This window comes from Giraffa tippelskirchi, chromosome 7, assembly GCF_054371585.1.
Source record: "Giraffa tippelskirchi isolate mGirTip1 chromosome 7, T2T-mGirTip1v1.2.pri, whole genome shotgun sequence".
Taxonomy (NCBI): domain Eukaryota; kingdom Metazoa; phylum Chordata; class Mammalia; order Artiodactyla; family Giraffidae; genus Giraffa; species Giraffa tippelskirchi.
The window spans coordinates 84,439,936-84,461,740 of record NC_137281.1 but is presented as its reverse complement, the minus strand read 5'-3'; the positions used below and the strand labels follow the sequence as shown (position 1 = coordinate 84,461,740).

The window sequence follows — 21,805 nt, the reverse complement described above, 5'->3', positions numbered from 1 at the left end:
GTTAAAATATATTTATGTGGGCCTCAAAACAGAATGCAAAATGGTTTATGAGCACCTGGCTTATAAAGAAGGAGACTTGGTGGAAATCTTCAGTTGAGCTCTCCTGAAGACCTGCCTATACTCATAACTCATATATTCTTTCCTTAGAGCAGGACTGTTGGAGAAATGTCCCGCTGAGTTGTTGTTGTTTAGTCACTAAGTCATGTCCAACTCTTTGCAACCCCACGGACTGTAGCCTACCAGGCTTCTCTGTCTATGAGATTTCCCAGGCAAGAATACTGGAGTGGGTTGCCATTTCCTCTGCCAGGGGATCTTCCTGACCTAGGGATCGAACCCACATCTCCTGCTAACCTCTGAGCCAGCTGGGAAGCACCGTCCGACTGAGCAGCTCCTTTCAAAACAATCCCTTCAGCAGGATCCTAATCCTGGAGGCCTGTCAAGACTCCCAGAGCTCTGCCTGGAGGGTAGCAAGGCCACATCTAGCTTTCAACAGCTCCTACCCTGCTAATTTCTAATCTGTTGGCAATTTCTCTGAAATAATGCACAGCTTGGAGGTGAGCCCACCAGGCCTCCCTGGGAGATGGCCTCCATATCACAGATCATTACAGAGGTTAACTGCAGGGGCATCAATTAAAATTCCAAACATTAAGAAAAAAAAATTTGCAAAAGGGACTTCTCTCAAATGAAGCCCTTCCTGTACAGCCTGGGTGGCCCCACATTTTTAAGGGTCTTCAATACCCAAGGGGGCCTTTCTGATAGCAGCCAGACTTACACTTGCTTACCACTTGCTTACCACATGGGGAAACGTTTTATCTGCTGCTTTTTTTCAACTCAATTCAATATACGACTGTGACTTCCACTTCTGTGTCTCCCACTGGGTCCTGGTGCTCAAATAGGCTGCGGTCCTAACATGACTGAGTGGTCCAACTGCATGTCTCACTCCCCTGTGGTCTTACAGCAGGACATGGGAGCTTCCACAAACTGGATACACATTTTATGTCCTGAAACAGCTTTTAAACTGTGTTTTAAACTATGGCTAAAAACTGCCCACATGCTAATTTAAATTAGATACCAAAAATGAACACTGAAGAGACTCAGGTTGCTCTGTTCGTGGCTGGATTTTGTAGAGGCCTCACAATGGAGCACTTCCTGCCTTCTCTGACTCTTTCTGACACATTGGTTTATGTCACTGATGAAGAAGCTTATAGCTCTGCATGGGTCTTTGGACTACAGGCCTGCACATGTCAGTTCATGTAAAATTATACAAGCCATTACAGACTAGGAGTACACACACACACTATACTCAGTGAGATGCCAGCCATGGGCTAAGAGCATCTGCCTGACAAATGCTCTAGCCCTGGCTGAGCCGTTACATGTGGCACCATCATAATAACATGTTATAGACCGTTTTCACTTTTCAGTGTAAATTCTGGGCATTTGGGACTATCATAGGTATGGAGGAAAAAAAGAACTACAGGATAACCTTAGTGATTCAACTTTGAAACAAAAAGTTCTTTTCCCTTTCTAGATTCTGAGTCAATTTCTTTAAAGAATATCTTGAGATTGTAAAATGAGCTAAAGAACTGTTACCAATTGCAATTACTTACCTAGATGGACCAAGATTTTCTGATTACTATGCAGCTGAAACCAGTCACAAGATAAACTCGATGCAGGGGCTGATGTATAAGCTATCATCTATAAATTCTGATTCCAAATTCTGATGTTTATGCAAAGAGATTCATGAATCTTATAATGTGTAAACATTACAAATTTGAACTTCTAAAACAAATTTCCCCTAATAAAATACTGCCATTGGCTATTTTACAATGAGGGTTGCTTTTTTTTAACATAGGATTTTGATTGAAGAATTTTTAAAGGGGTCTATCATCTTCAGGAAAGCTTGAAAAATGTCTCAATATACAGACTAAATTCCAGAGCACCAAGCCTTTTCCGTGAGTCTGCACTGAAGGAATGGGCATCAGGAGGTAAACACTGATTTTCTGATCTGCATACAGAGACCATACTAATTGTTCCACTTACTTTGCATGGTTGATATCAGTATCAAATTAAAAATGCAGGGGCAAGTCACAGATGCTTTGAACAAGCAGGACCAAAAAGGTCACCTTTTAAATATACCGAATCAATTATATCACAATCTATGGGGTTGTAGCCAGAGGACAATATTTTCTAAAGTTCTTCAGGTAATTTTATTGTGCAGCCATGATAAATACCCACCAGTCCGTTAACATTTTTATTTTAAGAAAAATCTGAGGGGACTTTTCTGGTGCTCCAGTGGTTAAGACTTCATGCTTCCAATGCAGGGGACACGGGTTTGATCCCTGGTTGGGGAACTAGGATCCCATATGCCAAGGAGAGCATCAGATGAATAAATAATAAATGAAAACTCTGAGTCCTAGATACAGCTCACTGAATGGCAGAGCACAGCATAGAGCCCAAGCCAGTTAATCTCAGTCTAAGCACTTCTCAGCACAGCACATAGCTGTCCAGGCCTCAGCAGCCTTAGTGAGTATCAAACTTACTACACATACGTACAAGGCACATCAAAAGTATCTGTGAGATGCAGGCCCTCAAGACTCATTACTAGAAGAAACATATAGTAAAATTCAAATATTGAATTTCTTACTTTCCTATTTCCTTTTCAAAAGATTTTCCACTCACCTGAGAGACTCCATGAAACAGGAAACCATGATCCTGGGTGTCCCAGGAAAAAGCAAGGGCTCCTCAGCGATGTTGCCAATTTTCTGCAGAAGTGGGTGATGTTCAACTCCTACAGAAGAATAACAATGCTATTTTTAGTATCATCAGTTTACAAAGAGTCTAGAATCTAAGATTCTGCAGCTTAGGCCAGCCAGTTCAACAAGAAGTGAGCAAATAGAAAACATTAGAACAAAAATACCATTGCCCACTTATGCCCAGTTATGGTCACCCGATTGCCCAAATGAAAGTTGATTATGTATGAACAAATCATACAAATTTACAGGACACTCAGCACAGTGATCCATAGAAAATGTTTAATAAGCTACCGTCAGTATGACTACTTCTGAGACTAAGCTAACAGCAGAGTTGTCGTTAGGCAAATGTGCATTGGAAATCTTGCTCCATCCATTAAAGGTTACTTGACCCATTAGAAAGTCCTTTCACCTTTGTGTCCTGGTTACCCCAACTGTACAGTAGGGGTAAAATTACTACCTAAACATAAAGAGAAATGACGTCTGGATGCTGACAAACCTTGACAACATCACACAAGTGAAAGAAGTCAGATACAAAAGGCTACATATCGTATGATTCCATTTACAGAAGGTGTTCAGAATAGGCAAATCTAGAGAGACAAAAAAATTACATTAGTGATTACCAAGGTCTGGAGGGTGGAGAGGGGCTACTTTGAGGGTGTGAGGATTCCACCTGAGGTGACAAAAGTATTCTAAAATTAGATTGTGATGATGGCTGTACAATCTTGTGAATATACTAAAAAAGTTTAATTGTACATGTTAAATCGGCAATTACATCTCAATAAAACTGTTCAGGACTTCCCTGGTGGTCCAGTGGTTAGGACTCCATGCTTCCACACAGAGAGGGAACGGGTTCAATCTCTGGTGGGGGAACTAGGCTCCTACATGCCATGTGGTACGGCCAAAAAAAACAAAACAGAAAAAAAAAAAAAAACCCTGCTCAAAAAATATGTCCTAAAGAATTGAGGCAGGTTGTCAAATATTAAACGAGTGGGCACATGTCATATGCTTAGCCCAGTGCCTAGAACAGAGGACACTCAATTAAAAGTAGCTCTGGGGAATTCCCCGGCAGTCCAGTGGTTAGAACTCAGCACTTTCATTGCACTGGGCCTGGCTTCAATCTCTGGTCAGGGACCTAAGATCCTGCACAGCACGGCAAAAAAAAAAAAAAAAAATAGAAAAAAATAATAGTAGCTCTGAAGATACTGATGCAGAAAGAGGTCAAGTAACATAAAGCCTGTTGTCACAGTTAACAACAGGAAGGTAAAACCCCTCACCTACAAACACTACTCCATTCAGAAAATCACACTAAACACAATTTCTTAACATTGTCAAATGAGGCAGTGGTTTCAAAGGTAAATTATAGATAGCATCAGACAGCCCAGAATGGGAGGCTGGGTTGGAATGTAATGGAACTTGGGGAGAAAAATCGTGGTCCAGACTCCTCTCCTCACACATCTCCTCCTAGAGAAAGACAAAGAAATGAAGCAGGGTTTCAAGGTGTGCCCAGGAGTCCTCACTAATAAAGCCAGAGTTTTCCAAAATCATTGGTTTCCAAATTCTCCTCAGGATTTCACATTTCCTTTTCACTAGAAAGGCAAGGTGGGGGATAAATTACAAGGACTTATGAAAAGACAGTCAGAAGTATCAGAAAATTCCATTTGCAGGGGAAAATAATCAAGATGTTTAGTCACCACCAGCCATTTCTGGGGGTTATTAAGACAGTCAAACCTCTTGACTGTAATCACCCCTAATTAGCCATCAGCAACTCATGAAATTACTCATGGTATTGAAGACCCTTAAATTCCTGGGTCTCAGCCAAAAATTACACTGAGATCCACCAGGAAGAAGGCCAACAAGTGCAAATTGGAACAGTTAAAACCCCTCTGAATCTGAGGCACGGTCTTCTTACTCTTGGCTGGGAAGCGGATATGCACAAAGACGGGATTTAACTTGGGAGTCAGATGAAATCTCTGCCAAGCTCCTGATAATGATCAACTAATCAGTAATTATTTACTTAGTATTTGGGGCACTCAGGTTCTTTCCAAGGTGCTATGGAATTCAAGAGAAGATGAGGCAATGCAGTCTTACTTTCCAACATGAAATGTGGATAAGTTTTAGGGACGTGAAATTGTGTGGGAAAAGGTCAGAGTCATCCAGAATAACTTAGGGTGAAGAGTGTGATGCAGATACCCTGAGCATAAATGGAGCTAGTTCAGGAGGAGAATCACTAGGGGGCTAGTATCAACAAGGAAGATAGGACTGAAAATCAGCCCTTAGAGCCTGTGCAGGCTACAAAAGAACAATCCAGAGGGGTTGGCAAGAGTGTACACTACAACCTGAAAGACCTGGATCGAAGGCCAATTTTCCCACTTATTAACCAGGTGACCTCAGGCAATTAACCTTTTAGACTTTCAACTTCCTCATCTGTAAAATGGGGGTACTATGTGTAATACATTTGTTGTAAGTATTAAATATTTATTGGGAGTCCATGATGTGGATGCTAAACACCCACTCTCTCTCTCTCTCACACACACACACACTCATATCAGGCATGGTCCCTGCCCTGAAGGAAATTACTGGGTTGGCCAAAAATTTTATTCAAGTTCTTCCATAAGATGTAACAGAAAAAAAACCTGAATGAACTTTTTGGCCAACCCAATACAATCTAGGTGCTACAGGGCTGCACAAAGAAAGTGAAGCATAAGTATAAAAATAAAACTGTGATAAGAGCCATTTGGAAGAAAGTACAAGGTGCCTCAGAAAGTATACTGGACAGTGGTCAGAGACCTCTGAAGAAGACCTTTATGCTGGGTTTTGAGGGGTGAGTAGGAGTCAGTCAGGTGAAAAGGGAGGGGGCACTCCAGGGAGAGGGAATCACACATGTAAAGGTGTGTGAAGAACTGGGAGGGAGGCAGCTTGGCTGGAATGTAGCAATTGAAGGAGAACATGGGAAGAGCTGATCCTCTACTGAGTAATAAAACTCCCAGAATGTGGTAAATGGCTGGCTGAGGTGGGCAAGGGAAAGAGGTGTCAAAAATGACTCCCCGCAGATTTCTGGTGGACAGAAGTAGCAAAAGGAGGTGCTAATGGAGCTTTTTTGGTTTTGTCAGGAAGGGAAGGGCAACGTTGAGGAAAGAGGGTTTGATACAAAGCAGTGGTTTCCAAATCTGACAAGAAGTCAACCAGAAAAACATCTTAAATCATCAAAACAGTTTGAAAATAGATTTACAACTGCTGCCGATAACCATGAACCTCGTTCTTTCTGTGTATTTTGCCTTCGGATATTTGCTGATAACAGAATGAAGCCAACACGATTAGCATGTCATTTTAAAATACAGTTCCTTTCATCTTTATGCCACCCTTTTAAAATTTCCATTTTGAGTGTATGTTTTATGTGGTCACATCATACACTGGTAGTTTAAAAAAATAACCAAACATAGATCAGTGCTATATGCTGAAACATTTTTTACTGATGGGGTGCAACCAAAAAAATTTGTGGAGGCCACTACTCTTGAATGTTTTTTGACCAACTTTTTGTCAGATGTGACTGGTCACTTTTATCTCCTGAGAGATAAAACACGCTCGCCAGATGAGCATGTCCTGGTGTCCTTGGGTTTCCATGACCATAATAGGGATAACAAATCTGACTCCATGTTGGATCTTTCTCTCTTAACTTTTGCACTATATTGCTTTTGCTACGAGTTAATCACTCAAGCGACTGAACTGAACTGAATCACTCAAGAGATGCTGCCTATAGTTTAAAGTGTACATAATGGTCCACCTTGGGGAACCCTGCCTCCCACACCTGAGCATTAAGCTAAAATACCTTTCTTTCAGTTCAGTTCAGTCGCTCAGTCATGTCCGACTCTTTGTGACCCCATGAATCGCAGCATGCCAGGCCTTCCTATCCATCACCAACTCCCGGAGTTTACCCAAACCCATGTCCATCGAGTCAGTGATGCTATCCAACCATCTCATCCTCTGTCGTCCCCTTCTCCTCCTGCCCCCAATCCTACCCAGCATTAGGGTCTTTTCCAATGAGTCAACTCTTCACATGAGGTGGCCAAAGTATTGGAGTTTCAGCTTCAACATCAGTCCTTCCAATGAACACCCAGGGCTGATCTCCTTTAGGATGGACTGGTTGGATCTCCTTGCAGTCCAAGGGACTCTCAAGAGTCTTCTCCAACACCACAGTTCAAAAGCATCAATTCTGCGGCGCTCAGCTTTCTTCACCATCCAACTCTCACATCCATACATGACCACTGGAAAAACCATAGCCTTGACTAGACGGACTTTTGTTGGCAAAGTAATGTCTCTGCTTTTAAATATGCTATCTAGGTTGGTCATAACCTTCCTTCCAAGGAGTAAGTGTCTTTTAATTTCATGGCTGCAGTCACCATCTACAGTAATTTTGGAGCCCAAAAAAATAAAGTCTGACACTGTTTCCACCGTTTCCCCATCTATTTCCTATGAAGTGATGGGACCAGATGCCATGATCTTAGTTTTCTGAATGTTGAGCTTTAAGCCAACTTTTCCACTCTCCTCTTTCACTTTCATCAAGAGGCTCTTTAGTTCTTCCTCACTTTCTGCCATAAGGGTGGTGTCATCTGCATATCTGAGGTTATTGATATTTCTCCCAGCAATCTTGATTCCAGCTTGTGTTTCTTCCAGCCCAGCGTTTCTCATGATGTACTCTGCATAGAAGTTAAATAAGCAGGGTGACAATATACAGCCTTGACGTACTCCTTTTCCTATTTGGAACCAGTCTGTTGTTCCACATCCAGTTCTAACTGTTGCTTCCTGACCTGCATACAGGTTTCTCAAGAGACAGGTCAGATGGTCTGCTATTCCCATCTCTTTCAGAATTTTCCACAGTTTACTGTGATCCACACAGTCAAAGGCTTTGGTGTAGTTAATAAAGCAGAAATAGATGTTTTTCTGGAACTCTCTTGCTTTTTCGATGATCCAGCGGATGTTGGCAATTCGATCTCCAGTTCCTCTGCCTTTTCTAAAACCAGCTTGAATATCTGGAAGTTCACGGTTCACGTATTGCTGAAGCCTGGCTTGGAGAATTTTGAGCATTACTTTACTAGCATGTGAGATGAGTGCAATTGTGCGGTACCTTTGTTTAGCTCACAGGAAACCTCCTGACCAGGCCCACCTGTGAATAGCTGCAGGAAGGAAGAAACTAACACATGCCCTCTGGAGTCTGGCTGGAATCAGGAAATCTTTCCAACAACTTATCACCCTTTTGGAGGGCTTCCCTAGTGGGTCAGTGGTAAAGAATCCGCCTGCAATGCAGGTTATGCGGGTTTGATCCCTGTGTCAGGAAGATCCCCTGGAGAAGGAAATGGCAACCCACTCCAATATCCTTGCTTGAGAAATCCCATGGACAGAGAAGCCTGGCAGGTTATTGTCTGTGGGGTCACAAAAGAGTCGGACACAACTCAGTGACTAAACAACAGCGATAACCCTTTTTGCTTTACCTCTTCACCTCCGCTTCTTTGTTCTATAAAAGAAACTAGCATCCAAACCTGGGCAAGACGGTTCTTTGGGATATTAGACCACCATCCTCTCAGCCGACTGGCTTTCCAAATAAAAAAGTCACTATTCCTTGCCCCAAAACTTGTCTCTCATTGACTGGCCTGTGGCCTGTCCTGCAGCGAACAGTACAAGCTTGGACATGCTAACATGATTAGTATGTGTGAAATCAGTTCTGCTTTTCAAACTGTGGGTCATGACCCATTAATTTGTCATGAAATCAATTGCGTGAGTCATGACCTGCACCTTTTTAAATGAAATAGAAAAGAATGAAAGAGAAAATAGCAGTGTTTATCACACACAGTGAGGCTAAGTGAGTATGTCTCACTGAGGCTCCTGGTCAGAAAAGTTTAGAAGCCCTGGCTCTGGTGGATCAGAAGGCACTGCGGGATTCTCGCTGTGATGAGGGGAATAAAATCGTGAAGATGGAGCCAAGACATATTACCCAAGCCCTGGGAAATGCCAGGAGAATTCTGATGAGATGGATGAGATAGAGCCCTTGTAGGTTCTGGAGCCAGGAGGGACCTGATGAAAGTGAAGTTTCCCAAAAACCCATTTGGCCACAGCGCCAGGACTGAGTAAACACACTATCTGCGGAGCGAGTCGCCTTTGGGGGTTTGCTCCTGTTGATTTATAACCTTTCTTGACAGTGAACAAAAAATAATCAAACAATCTAGTTTCTGTTGGAACATATGCTCCCTGGTGGCTGGAACCCCCACCAGCTCTCCTTTCCACAGAGAGCTTGCAGGAAGGCTGGACCAGTCACCTGACATGGCTCAGGCCAAAGTCACAGGCCCAAACACCTCGAGGGTGAGGAGAATGTGGCAGGAGGCGCAAAGGCTGGGGACGAGAGAATGGAAAGAGAGGCCAGGAGAGATGTGACTCAGGACAAGTGATGGCTCCCTGACCCCAGAAACGGTCACCACACCCTAGACACTGGCACAGCTGTACTGTCCTTTCTTACAGTCCACCTCTGAGCATCCTTCCTGCCTCTTCTCCTCCTGGCCTGCAGAACCCCTGGAAGACTCCCCCTCTCTGATTTCAGTGTACCCCAGAAAGAAGGGTCTGCTCAGCCTCTCAGGTTTGGGTTCAATGAGACCACCTTGTGGCCACATCCCAACCACAGATAGGCCAGACCCCCTCCTGTCCTCCCACAAGGGAATTCCCACAAGGGAAAGCCACCACCCAGACAAACAAAGGCCCTAGTCCCTGGGGAGAGGAAGTGACTCACCAGTGCAAGAATGAGAACCAGAGGTTTCAGAGAGAGGGGCCATTTAGACCCCAAGTCAGCACCCAGGAGGATCACGTAGTGAGGACGAGTCTCAGAACCTACCTATTCCTCTGTGAAAGCTGCCCCCCAAGGGTCCTGATATGCTGGAGCCTCCATCCTGCCCTGTCCTGTCTTCACCAGTAAGGCCAACGTCACCTCCTCCTGCCCCGCCCATGTTTCCTCACAGAACTGTCCTCCCTTAGAACTCCGGCCCGCTGTGTACGGTGCTCCTACCTGAGGCCCGGTTGTCTGTGGACCAGAGTACCAGGTGTCAGCTCCCAACATCAGGGCATCCAACCCACCTCTGTCTTAAATGATCAGAAAAGAGGAAGAAAACTCAGTGTCAGGAATCAACTTTTACTATGCCTCAGATACACGACATAAGCATGTCATTTAATTCTCATGGCAAAACTGAGACCATACAATGGGTGGAGGGTAGGGCTTGGACTTGAAGACAGACCACCAACCACAGGGCTTCTCCTCTTTTCACTTTAGTAGACCCACTGCCTCCCACCTAGCAGAGAATCATGGCTGGACACTCAATAAATGAATGAATGGAGGGATAGATGTTACCCCAAGGGGACTGGGTGTATCTCACCTGTTTTGCTAGGAGATGAAACATTTCAAGACATGACTTGACTGTGCCACGAACATCACTTAGAGCAAAGTGAGCCAAGATGAGCAATGTAATAACCTATTATTTCAGATAATAATAATGTAGCTGAGAACTCTAACAAACACCTACTGAGTGGGTGCCATGTGTCATATGGTATTCTGAGCATTTTATATTCACTCATTTTATCCTCACAACAACCCCATGAAAGAGGCATCATTGAGAAATGGAGGTACCAAGAAGTTAAATAACTCTCCCAAAGTCACCCAGCTAGCAGGTGGGAAAGTCACAATATAACCCAGGCAGCCTGAGCCCAGAGTTTATGCACTTAACCATCATTTGATGCTGCTTGCTATCCACACATGAACAGTGCCAGCTTAAAGGAGCAAAACAGAGGCTGCATCTGCCACTGTCTTTTCCCTGGTGTCGTCTAAAGAACATTCTAAGTCTCAATGGATATGTTGGGTTCCTCAAGTCGCAACACAGCAGAGTGGTCCCATGTCTTCTGTAGGGCTGGGACCAGTCATCCTCAGATCATCCTTGAGTATTTGTATGCAGGGCATATAGGTTAGCAGCTAATCAGCTTTCAATACCTCTTGGGTTAGGAAGCTTCATGTGAGATAGTACATATGACAAGGGGTGGGGAGATCTCTGCCCTTGAGGAGCTTAAACTTTTATTGAGGCAGGCAAATAAACACACAAAAGTGAAAGTGAAAGTCGCTCAGGTGTGTCGGACTCTTTGCGACCCCGACTATACAGTCCATGGAATTCTCCAGGCCAGAATACTGGAGTGGGCAGCCTTTCCCTTCTCCAGGGGATCTTCCCAACCCAGGGATCGAACCCAAGTCTCCTGCATTGCAGGTGGATTCTTTACCAGCTGAGCCACAAGGGAAGCCCCAGTACACAAATACATAAATAAATATTTCTTTCACAATGACACATTACCTGAGGCTGAGTGCCCAATGGCTGCTACAGGCAAAAGGAATGCCAACAGTCCAAAAAAGTAAATATCACAGTGGGCTTTTATTGTTAGCACTTATATTATTCTTTCGAGAGAAGAATATCCTTTGAAGAGTCACCATTAACAACAAAGTGGGCAAATTTGCCAGCCAACAATGGGAGGTACAGGACAGAAGCTAGAAGCTTGTAAGCTAGAAGCTTACAAAAGAATGGATTATCATCTCTTTTAGCAGAGATGTTAGGCATGCTTGCTCTATGCTCTGTTTATGCTTCTTCCTCACTGGCTGGGGAGCTTCTCAAGGCCGGGGATAAGTTTATTCATCTTTACTCATCTTTGCCTGGTACACAGGGGCTATGCAATAAAAGCTTGGTGAATGAATGAAGGATGAATGGTGTGTGTCTCCAACAGACTTTCACTGAATTGCTAGGTGCTCAATGAATTGCTACAGACTGCCCTTGGGACAGAATGAAGACACCAGGCCACTGCAGATGCGTGCTGCCTCCACAGCGGGTCCAACCCTCCCAGGCCGTCTGCTGGCCGTCATCATTTGCCACAGCCCTTTCGGGGGCAGTGCTGTGCTCTGCTGTGGTTAGTCTCTCAGTTGTGTCTGACTCTTGGTGATCCCATACACTGTAGCCCGCCAGGCTCCTCTATCCATGCGGATTCTCCAGGCAAGAATACTGGAGTGGGTTGCCATGCCCTCCTCCAGGGGATCTTCCCAACCCAGGGATCAAACCCAGGTCTCCCACATTGCAGGTGGATTCGTTACCATCTAGGCCTCCATGGAAGCCCAGGGTATTGAGGAAAGCAGACCTGGGGGCCCCAGGCCTGGTCACGTTTCCAGTATCACCCTACTGGGCTGAGGCCAGCCAGAGAGATGGTCCACTGACATTCCCTCTGCTCTTTATCTTTGGTCTTTTCTCCTACCCCTTGCAAAGCCCATCCTTCTTCCACATCCCATATTCAAACTCAGCCACAGAACCCATTTCTTCCCACTGAACCTCCATTCTGCAAACTGGCTGGCTTGCCCAAAGCATCCTGAGAACCCAGAGAATTGGAATTAAGAAAAAATGTTGAGAAGATCTTAAAACTCCCTGGATACTTTTAAGCAAACACATTACAGCAGGTTTTGCTAACTCATTAAAGAAATCACCTTAGTTCTCCTTTCTTCCCTGGAGAAACTAGGTAATCAGCATGGATTAGTCAAGAATTTCAAGGCAAACTACATCATTTTCACGGTCATCGACATTAATGTGGTGTATATTTGTTTTCACTCCTAAAAAATGTTTCCCAGGTAACCCAGGAAAACAGTCCAGGGTAGAAATATCAGGCAGGCAAGATATTTTCAATAAATGAGCCATTTGTTCCTGCTTCTGTACAGAGTTGCTTTTTCAATTTCAGATGACATGATACTGCAGATAAAAGAGAGAAATGTGTTTGGAGTAAGAGTGCTTTCTCTTTTCCAAATATTACTTACTTAGTCATTTGATTTACAGCACTTGATAAGCCTGGTTGAATTTCTCTACTTCTGTGTAGGTCTCACATTCAGAACTCCAACCCAGCAATTGTCACAGTGTATCATTATGATTCGTGCTTTCCTTTCTTCCCCATAATAGGAGACTACAGAAGAGTAAAGACTTTCCTCAAGGACTTATTTTTTATATTCTTGGTTCCTAGAACAGCACTTTGGGGAACAGTAGGTGTTCTGTGATGACAGGAAGAACTTATATTCAATCTCACTTGGAGGGTCTTCTCTTCAGGCAGGATTGTCATACATTTCAAACATACTGATGCCCAGCCTACAGTCTGAATAGAGACTCTACTGCTTTGTAATAACTATAACTGTTTCTGAAATTAACACCACCAATGACATTCTCTGCTCTCTTCAGACACACATCATAGTGAACTGTGAAGGGATGCAGACCACCCTCACTAGGAATCAAAGATACCTACAGACAGACTCCATTTTTCCTCCCTGGTCAGACTCAACCCCTCCCCAGCATCCTCTGCCAAGAATGCTTTGTAATCTCTGGGTTGTAGACATCGAAGGAAACAAGGTCAGACTTTCACAGCCTGAGCTCTGCACAAGAACTACAGATTTTCTGACGTGCTACCCAAGCCTTCTCCAAGATGATGAGCCATCTCATTGCAAAAAGCAATATATTTTCCAGCCACTTTTGATCGAAGGCAGGTGGCCATGGGACTAAGGGCAGCTCTGGCTCAGGCTGAGCGATCCTTCTGGCCCACCTTCTCTTCCTTTTGTTATAAGGTCCAGGTCCTGACATCTACAAATGGCCCTTGGCCCTCTGGAAATCACCTGTGTACATCTGTGTATGCACACATATACACACATACACACACACATCAGAGAAGGCGGGTGTGCCAAGTGTACTAACAGAACAAACTCACAGAAAACAAGCGTCATTTTTATTCATAAGGTAGGTCTCAGTTCAGTTCAGTCGCTCAATCGTGACCCCATGCAACCCCATGAACCGCAGCACCCCAGGCCTCCCTGTCCATCACCAACTCCCCGAGTCCACCCAAACCCATGTCCATCGAGTCGGTGATGCCATCCACCTATCTCATCCTCTGTCGTCCCCTTCTTCTCCTGCCCTCAATCTTTCCCAGCATCAGGGTCTTTTCCAATAAGTCAGCTCTTCACATCAGGTGGCCAAAGCGTTGGAGTTTCAGCTTCAACATCAGTCTTTCCAATGAACAACCAGGACTGATCTCCTTTAGGATGGACTGGTTGGATCTCCTTGCAGTCCAAGGGACTCTCAAGAGTCTTCTCCAACACCACAGTTATACAATGATTAAAATATGAATGTTACTAATAAAACGCTTATGATTTAAAGTGAAAAATAAAATGCAAAGCTGTTTAAATGATTATATATAGAACATATAGATAACATACATAAGTAAATATTAATAAGTAATATAAAGAGTATGCATAAGTATATATTAATAAGTAATATATAGACAACATATATAAGTATATATTCTGTATTTTAGTATAGAATATTAAAATATTTTAATCATTATTTAATAGTTCACCCCACAGAAGCCAGATAACATATCTAAGGAATTCTTTTATTGTTGGAATCTGTGACAAATATCCTTATAGGAAATTCTTTACCTGTTTCTCTGCTTAGTTCCTTATAGTAGATTCCTAAAACCAGAATCACTAAGCCAAAAGTTATAACTATTTAAAATCCTTCTTACATATGAATTGTTTTAAAAAAGAGTGTGTCCACCTAAAATCCCACTGAAATGGGTAAAATCAACACACTTGCCAATAATGTTAGCATTATAATAGTTTCCAATTTGATGCATAGTTAGTTAGGGTAAGCAGGTAGCTATAACAAGCCATCCCAGAGTTTCAAAGGCTTAACACACAAAAACTTTTTGCTCAGTTCATTATCTGATGTGGGTTGGCAGGGGCGTTCTGCTCCACACAGGCATGCAGGCATCTAGGCAGCTAGTCTCCTTTCACCTAAGGACGTCACCATTGTCTAGGGCCTCAGAATCCTCCACTGTTTTTTTTTTTTTCACTTTCCATTCAGTGAACAAACAAGGGAAAAGGGAAAGCATTCGAGCCTGAGCTGACAGCTTCACAGAGGTAACTTAAGTCACTGCCACTCTCCTGTTCCATTAGTCATATGGCCACACCTAACTGCAGAGCCTGTAGGAAGGTGGTCTGTCCACATTCCCAGGAGGAAACTTTTGGGTAAATGAACTTTTCCTGGTACAGGATGGGCATCAATGTGTTAGTCACAATAGGCAAAAAAAAAAAGTCATTTTAACTGTATTTCCTTTGATTATTAGTCAAGTTGGAACAGATTTTCATTTCTATTATCCATGTGCACTATCTCTTCTGTGCATTTTGCCAGTTTTTCTGTTGAGCTCATAATGTTTTCAGTTGAGTTTTCAGAAGCACTTTCTATATTAAGGACACTGACTCTTATTTTCTCAAGTTCTTTCAGTTTGATTTTTGTCTTTTAATTTTGCTTATAACTTTTATGGAAATAAGTTTTCTTTTTTTTTCTGCCATACAGTAGATCCTTGTTAGTTCAGTTCAGTTGCTCAGTCATGTCCGACTCTTTGCAACTCCAAGGACTGCAGCACGCCAGGCTTCCCTGTCCATTATCAACTCTCGGAGCTTACTCAAACTCATGTCCATCGAGTCAGTGATGCCACCTAACCATCTCATCCTCTGTCATCCCCTTCTCCTCCTGCCTTCAACCTTTCCCAGCATCAGCATCTTTTCCAGTGAGTCAATTCTTCGCATCAGGTGGCCAAAATATTGGAGTTTCAGCTTCAGCATCAGCCCTGCCAATGAATATTCAGGATCGATTTCCTTTAGGATGGACTGGTTGGACCTCCTTACAGTCCGAGGGACTCTCAAGAGTCTTCTCCAACACCACAGTTCAAAAGTATCAATTTTTCAGCAGTCAGATTTCTTTATAGTCCAATTCTCACATCCATACATAACTACTGGAAAAATCATAGCTTTGACAAGATGGACTTTTGTTGGCAAAGTAATGTCTCTGCTGTCTAGGTTGGTCATAGCTTTTCTTCCAGGGAGCAAGTGTCTTTTAATTTCATGGCTGCAGTCACCATCTGCAGTGATTTTGGAGCCCAAGAAAATAAAGTTTCTCACTGTTTCCACTGTTTCCCCATCTACTTGCCATGAAGTGATGGGACAAGATGCCACGATCTTAGTTTTCTGAATATTGAGTTTTAAGCCAACTTGTTCACTCTCCTCTTTCACTTTCATCAAGAGGCTCTTTAGTTCTTCACTTTCTGCCATAAGGGTGGTGTCATCTGCATATCTGAGGTTATTGATATTTCTCCCGGCAATCTTGATTCCAGCTTGTACTTCATCCAGTTCAGCGTTTCTCATGATGTACTCTGCATATAAGTTAAATAAGCAGGGTGACAATATACAGCCTTGACGAACTCCTTTCCCAATTTGGAACCAGTCTGTTGCTTCCTGACCTGCATACAGATTTCTCAGGAGGCAGGTCAGGTGGTCTGGAATTCCCATCTCTTTAAGAATTTCCCACAGTTTGTTGTGATCCACACAGTCGAAGGCTTTGGTGTAGTCAATAAAGCCTTTGGCAACTTGTTGGTTACCTATTTTGTTTACTTCTTTGTCACAACATTTATTTATGGATTTCTTAACCCAGTGTAGACTTCTCTCCAGTATTAAGAGTCAAAACCTTGGGGGAGGGGATTTATGACAGTTGAATGCTGTGAGGAAGCACTGTTTTATTTATTTTTTTTAACTTTTTATTTTGCTTTGAGGTACAACCGATTAACAGTGCTGTCACAGTCTTCAAATCTATCAGTCATTTCCTTTGTGACTTTCTGATTGACATCTCATCACAAAATCACAAAGCACACAAAAATTGGGAGATTCTAACACAACTCTCCAAATCCATTATTTTTTAGTCATGATTCACAGATGAATAAACTGATGCTCAATGAAACCAGATGACAGTTACAAAGTATCACAGCTAATGAGACGCAGAGCTCAGACTAGAGATTTTTAATTTTTAATGAGTGTATAATACGTGACAGGCTGCACTGAGCACTTTTCAAACATTGTTTTATGAGGCAGGTGCTATCGATATGCCCATTTAACAGAGGAGGAAACTGAGGCTGCGAGCAGTGAAGCACTGTGCCCAAGGTCACCAGAAGCAATATGCCCCTAGTAAGGGGCAGAAGCGTGATGAAACCCAAGGCCACCTGGCTTGTCTCGGCACTCCACTAAGTTGCCTCTCAGGTCCCCTGACACACTGCATCAGATACACATTTCCTGGAGAGCTGTTTGTGTTCACACTCACCGGGTACGCAACACAGGTCGCAGCCTGGGTCTGGCCAGGGGAGCTGGTGTGCGTGAGGTTGTGCTCTGCATGTTCACTCCACTACTGCTTTGGCCTTGAATCCAGAACGTCATCTCAGTGCCCCCGCACGCTTGCCCGTCCAGAACACATCCTGGCTCCATGTGCCTCGACTGCTATAAATCAGCCAGCCACACACTCTGCCCTTGGTGCTTCTGAACATCAGAGGAAAGGATTTGCCTTTTCCTGCTCGGCTCTTGGGGCTTCTGCATTGACATTTGAGTTATGTCATTATTTTTTTAAGCGATAGAAATCTAGTCAGTGATTTGTAGCAATCACTGCTGTGCAATGTAGGCTGAAAGGCTCCATATATCCTTACGGAGGGAAACAGAAACCCAGCAAATTAGTCTTATTTCCTTGACACAATTCTGTGATAGGCTGGTATTAGGTAAAGCTGAAATCAGGTGCTGTGATTAAAAGATTATGATAATGCAAACCAGACGGCCATCTTGCGAATTAGGAAATATTTTCAAGGAAACTGAGAGGCAAGTCATTGGAGTCAAAGGTCACCCAGAGGTCAAGGGGGACGATAAAAGGCAACTGGGTTTAGGAAGAAAAAAACTGTTACTTGAACCCCATCATCAGAGGCCATGCAAGTCTGTTCTCTGCCTGTCTCCTCTGTCTGCCTCACTGACTTTCCTTGTGACCCAAACAAGCTTAGAAAAATGTCAATCATAACCCATCCCCCACTAATGAGCTGTGTACACTGGGTAAGGACTCTTACACTCTGACCTCTTTGATAATTATCTCATGCTGAGGTCTCAAAAACCCAACATGAGACCTACCCTCTCATTCAGATGCTTTCCTGTATTTCTAGTTTCCTCCTGCTGGTGGCCCACCCAAGGTGAATAATAAAAGGACCTGGACCTGGTCACCACTTCCACACCAAGCCCTCTTTCTGCCACCCTTTCCTGCTTTGGTGGTGGTATAACTATTCTTTTTTTTCTTAACATTAATTTTTATATTTGGCCGCATCGGGTCTTAGCTGTGGCACACAGGATCTTCAGAGTCACGTGGGATCTTTGGTTGCAGTGCACAGATTCTCTAGTTGAGACGCACAGGCTCAGTTGCTCCACGGCATGTGCTATCCTAGTTCCATAACCAAGGATGGAACCCGCATCTCCAGCATTGCAAGTCAGATTCTTAACCACCGGACCACCACCAGGGGAAATCCTGGTATCACTCTTCTTCCAATGAATAAAGCTCAAAGCCTGCCTGGGCTTCTGTGATTCCCCCTCCAGTGAGCCTTAGGCCCCATCTCTCGCCAGCTCTCAACTCTGCATTTGTATTATCTCTCCGATAAACTTTCCCCTCTGCTCTCCGTCTTCTACCAGCCTCTTCAAATCATCATCCAGATCACAGCAGTTAGTGTTTCTTCCATTTCCCCTATGCACCTTTAGCAAAAATCAGATGGGCACACTTCTGGGTGCTCTATTCTGTCCTTTGACAACACCACACGGTCTCGGTTATTTTAGCTATAAGTCTTGAAACCTAGAAGACTGATTCCTTCTACTACAAATATTTTTTTAGATTTATTTATTTACTTGATTTGTTTTTGACTGCGGTGGGTCTTTGTTGCTGCAGGCAGGCTTTCTCTAGTCGCAACAAGTGGGGGCTACTCTTTATTGTGGTGCACGGGCTTCTCATTTCGGTGACGTCTCTTGTTGTGGAGCACGGGCTCTAGATGCATGGGCTTCAGTAGTTGCAGCACATGGCTCAGTAGTTGTGGTGCACGGGCTTAGTTGACCCATGGCGTATGGAATCTTCCCGGACCAGGGATTGAACCAGTGTCCCTTGCATTGCAAGGCAGATTCTTAACCACTGGACCACCAGGGAAGCCCCCTAATTCCTCCTACTTTCTTCCTTTTCAAAATTATTTTCAGAAATTTGATGACATATTTTGGTATGGATTTCTTTGGGTTTATCCTGTTCGGAATTTACTAAGCTGCTTGAATCTAGAGACCTTCCTAATCTCAAGAAGTTTTCAGTGATAAGTTCATTGAGAACCTTTTCATTCCCATCCTCTTTCCTCTCTACTGGGATTTCAAAGACACAAAATGTTAGATCTTTTGTTAGTCCTACAGGTCCCTGAGAATCTGTTCTTCTTTTCTTCCACTCGTTTATTTTTCTCTCTGTTGATCAGATTGGGGAATTTTTATGGTTATATCTTCATATCACTGATTCATCTCCATTTTGCTTTTTAGCCCACCCAGCGAGATTTGTTTTCAGTTATTGTCTTTTTCAGTTCTAAAATCCTCATTTGGTTTTTCTTCATGCCTTTTGATTTTTTGCTGAGGCTTTCTATTTTTTTCTCATTTAAGCACGTTCATAACTGTTCACTGAAGCATTTTCATGATGACTGCTTTAATATCTTTGTCAGAAAACTGCCACATGTCTGTCATTTCAGCGTTGGCATCAGTTGATTGCCTCTTCTCAGTAAGCTTGAGATCCCCATGTATCTTGGTGTGACAAGTGGTTTTTAATTGAAACATGGACATTTTAGATATTCCCTTATGAGGCTCTAGAAATTATTTAAACGTTCCATTTTAGCTGGCTTACTCTGACACTGCTTCAGCAGAGGAAGGGAAATCCTACCACATTCCAGTCAGATGGGGACAGAAGTTCAGGCTCCCCACTTGGCCTTCAGGGACAGCTAGCTGAGTGGGCAGGGGACTCATCATTACAGTGAGCAGGGTAGGAGGTTCTAGCCCCCAAGCTCGTCTCCACTGATACCTTCCTGGGTAGGAGGGCCTCAGCACTGTGCCTCACGTGGCCTCCACTGGCACACTGCGGCTGGGGCAGGAAGCAGGAGGGAATGCATGGCCTCGTTACTGCTGGGTGGTGGTGAAGAGTCCTGACTCTCCATGAGGAGGCCTCTACTGACCACCCAGTAGGGCGGGGCAAGGACATCTTACGGCTGCTGGGTGGGAGTGAAGGTCCAGGTTCCCCACGTATCTCAACTGATAAATGAGTCCTCAGGAACGGCTATCATCATTCATTTAGGAGTGAGGAATGAGTGACCCCAGAGACAGAGTAGAATGGGTTACTGGAGATTAAAGGGCAAAGCAGTGGCAAAGTCAGGACTGAATGCCCATGCCCCTGGCTCCAAGACTACCTGTCTACACACCAAAGAGTTCCAAAAGTACAGCAGGAATGCCAGCCCCCTGCCAATATAACAATGCAAAATCTCACCAGCCAAAGGGTAGTGGCTGCCTCTCTTCACATCCTGCCAGACCCCAGGCCAGAAAGCACATGTGGTTATGCACATCAGCCCCCTGAACAACACAAACACATGTCTACTCAAGACAGGCCTTCTATCCAACACACACAGCAAAAGCACACTTGAGAGCCAAGGACTACAGCATCACAGTCACCTTCGGGGCTGGTGGTCTCCCATCTGGAGAGGATCCTGGCTTTCCTACCGTTTGAATCTCTGAAACCAAGATACACCCAGGAGCTGTGGACCTCAGAGCAGCCAGCAGGCCAGGCACCCCCCTCCTGGCTGGAAAGCCGAGTCTGCACCCAGCTGGAGGCGCCTGCCTCAAACCTGGGGCCTCCAGCCGCAGTCTCAGCACAGCACTGCTTATTCTCCGGCAAGGGAAAGCTGGTGACCTGGGAGGGGAAACTGCTTTCTAACAGCCTTTGTTTTTGTTTCCATTTAAAAAGGTTAGTGACTTTACTGCATGTGGAAAGAACCAAAGTAACAGTTTCAAAGAGGCTCAGCATGTTTTGGAGCTGACCAAATATATAGAACATTTGGGTGGGGAGGAAAAGAAAGGGAAGAGATGGAACAAAGTTTATCCCACATTCACCATGCACCAGACATACCCCTTGGTGTTCCGTCGTGCCTTCTCCTGGCTTCTGCAACAACCATTCGAGCCCGAAGCAAGTTCCAAGCCCCTTACTATAGGCCATCAGACTGTCCAGAGGCAGGCAGAGGTTGCAAGACCCCAGCATGGTACACAACCATGAACAACGTTACAGTATGCAATTTGAATCATGAGATGGAGTGATATAACTATTAAGAAACTGGTTGGATGCCTAAATTTCAAAACAATAAGATTACATTTTAAAATTCATAAGAATAACTTGGCTACATTGGTATCACCCAGGCTCATAAATACCCACAATCGTTTGATAGAATCTGTGAACTTAGCTATGCTGTTATGAGCACTGGAATGTCTATGAGTGATGTTGTTGACTACAGGGCTACTTTAACATTTACTCTTTTTATTTTTTTAACATTCACTCAGTTGAGACAATTTTCACATATTATAGTCATCTAGACCAGGGGTCAGCAAACTCTGGCCAGTGGGCCAAACTTGTCCCGATGCCTGGTCTTGTTACATTTTCAAATGGTTGAACAAATATCAAAAGGCTACTATTTTACAATGTGAAAATTATATGCAATTCAAATTGCAGTGTCCATAACTAAGGTTTTACTGCCCATTCATTTATGTATCATCTATGGCTGCTTTTGTGCTCAAAAGGCAGAGCTGATTAGTTGCAACAAAGACCCTACAGCCTGCAACTGGCCGTTTACAAAAAAGGCTTGCTGATCTCTGATCTAGATGGTCTGTCAAACAGTGGTGCTGTATTGAAAACACACTGAGATGATGATGATAACAACCACCACCAGCAGCTGTTGAGGAAGCCAAACACCCATCCTGAGATACCAAGTGGGCTGTTTATGAGCAAGCCCTCTGTGCGGTACTGGTGATAAACAGTGCACTGTGAAAAGCCCCGTTCAAGCAAAATTAT

The 21,805-nt window shown here is 43.8% G+C and overlaps 1 protein-coding gene across 3 annotated transcripts in view; it reads right to left on the bottom strand.

Moving 5' to 3' along the window:
- Positions 1-21,805, bottom strand: part of THSD4 (thrombospondin type 1 domain containing 4) — a 635,320-nt gene that overhangs the window by 601,404 nt on the left and 12,111 nt on the right. Inside the window, exons 1-2 of one of the 3 annotated variants that reach the window (XM_081506214.1) lie at positions 12,616-12,675; positions 2,680-2,788 (exon numbers count right to left, since the gene is read on the bottom strand). In XM_081506214.1, coding sequence (XP_081362340.1) covers positions 2,680-2,708 — 29 coding nt within the window. In that variant the 5' untranslated portion in view covers positions 2,709-2,788; positions 12,616-12,675. Of the gene's footprint in view, positions 1-2,679; positions 2,789-3,249; positions 3,341-12,615; positions 12,676-21,805 lie in introns of those variants that run through there. The other 2 variants (XM_081506215.1, XM_081506213.1) reach the window with 2 other exon arrangements.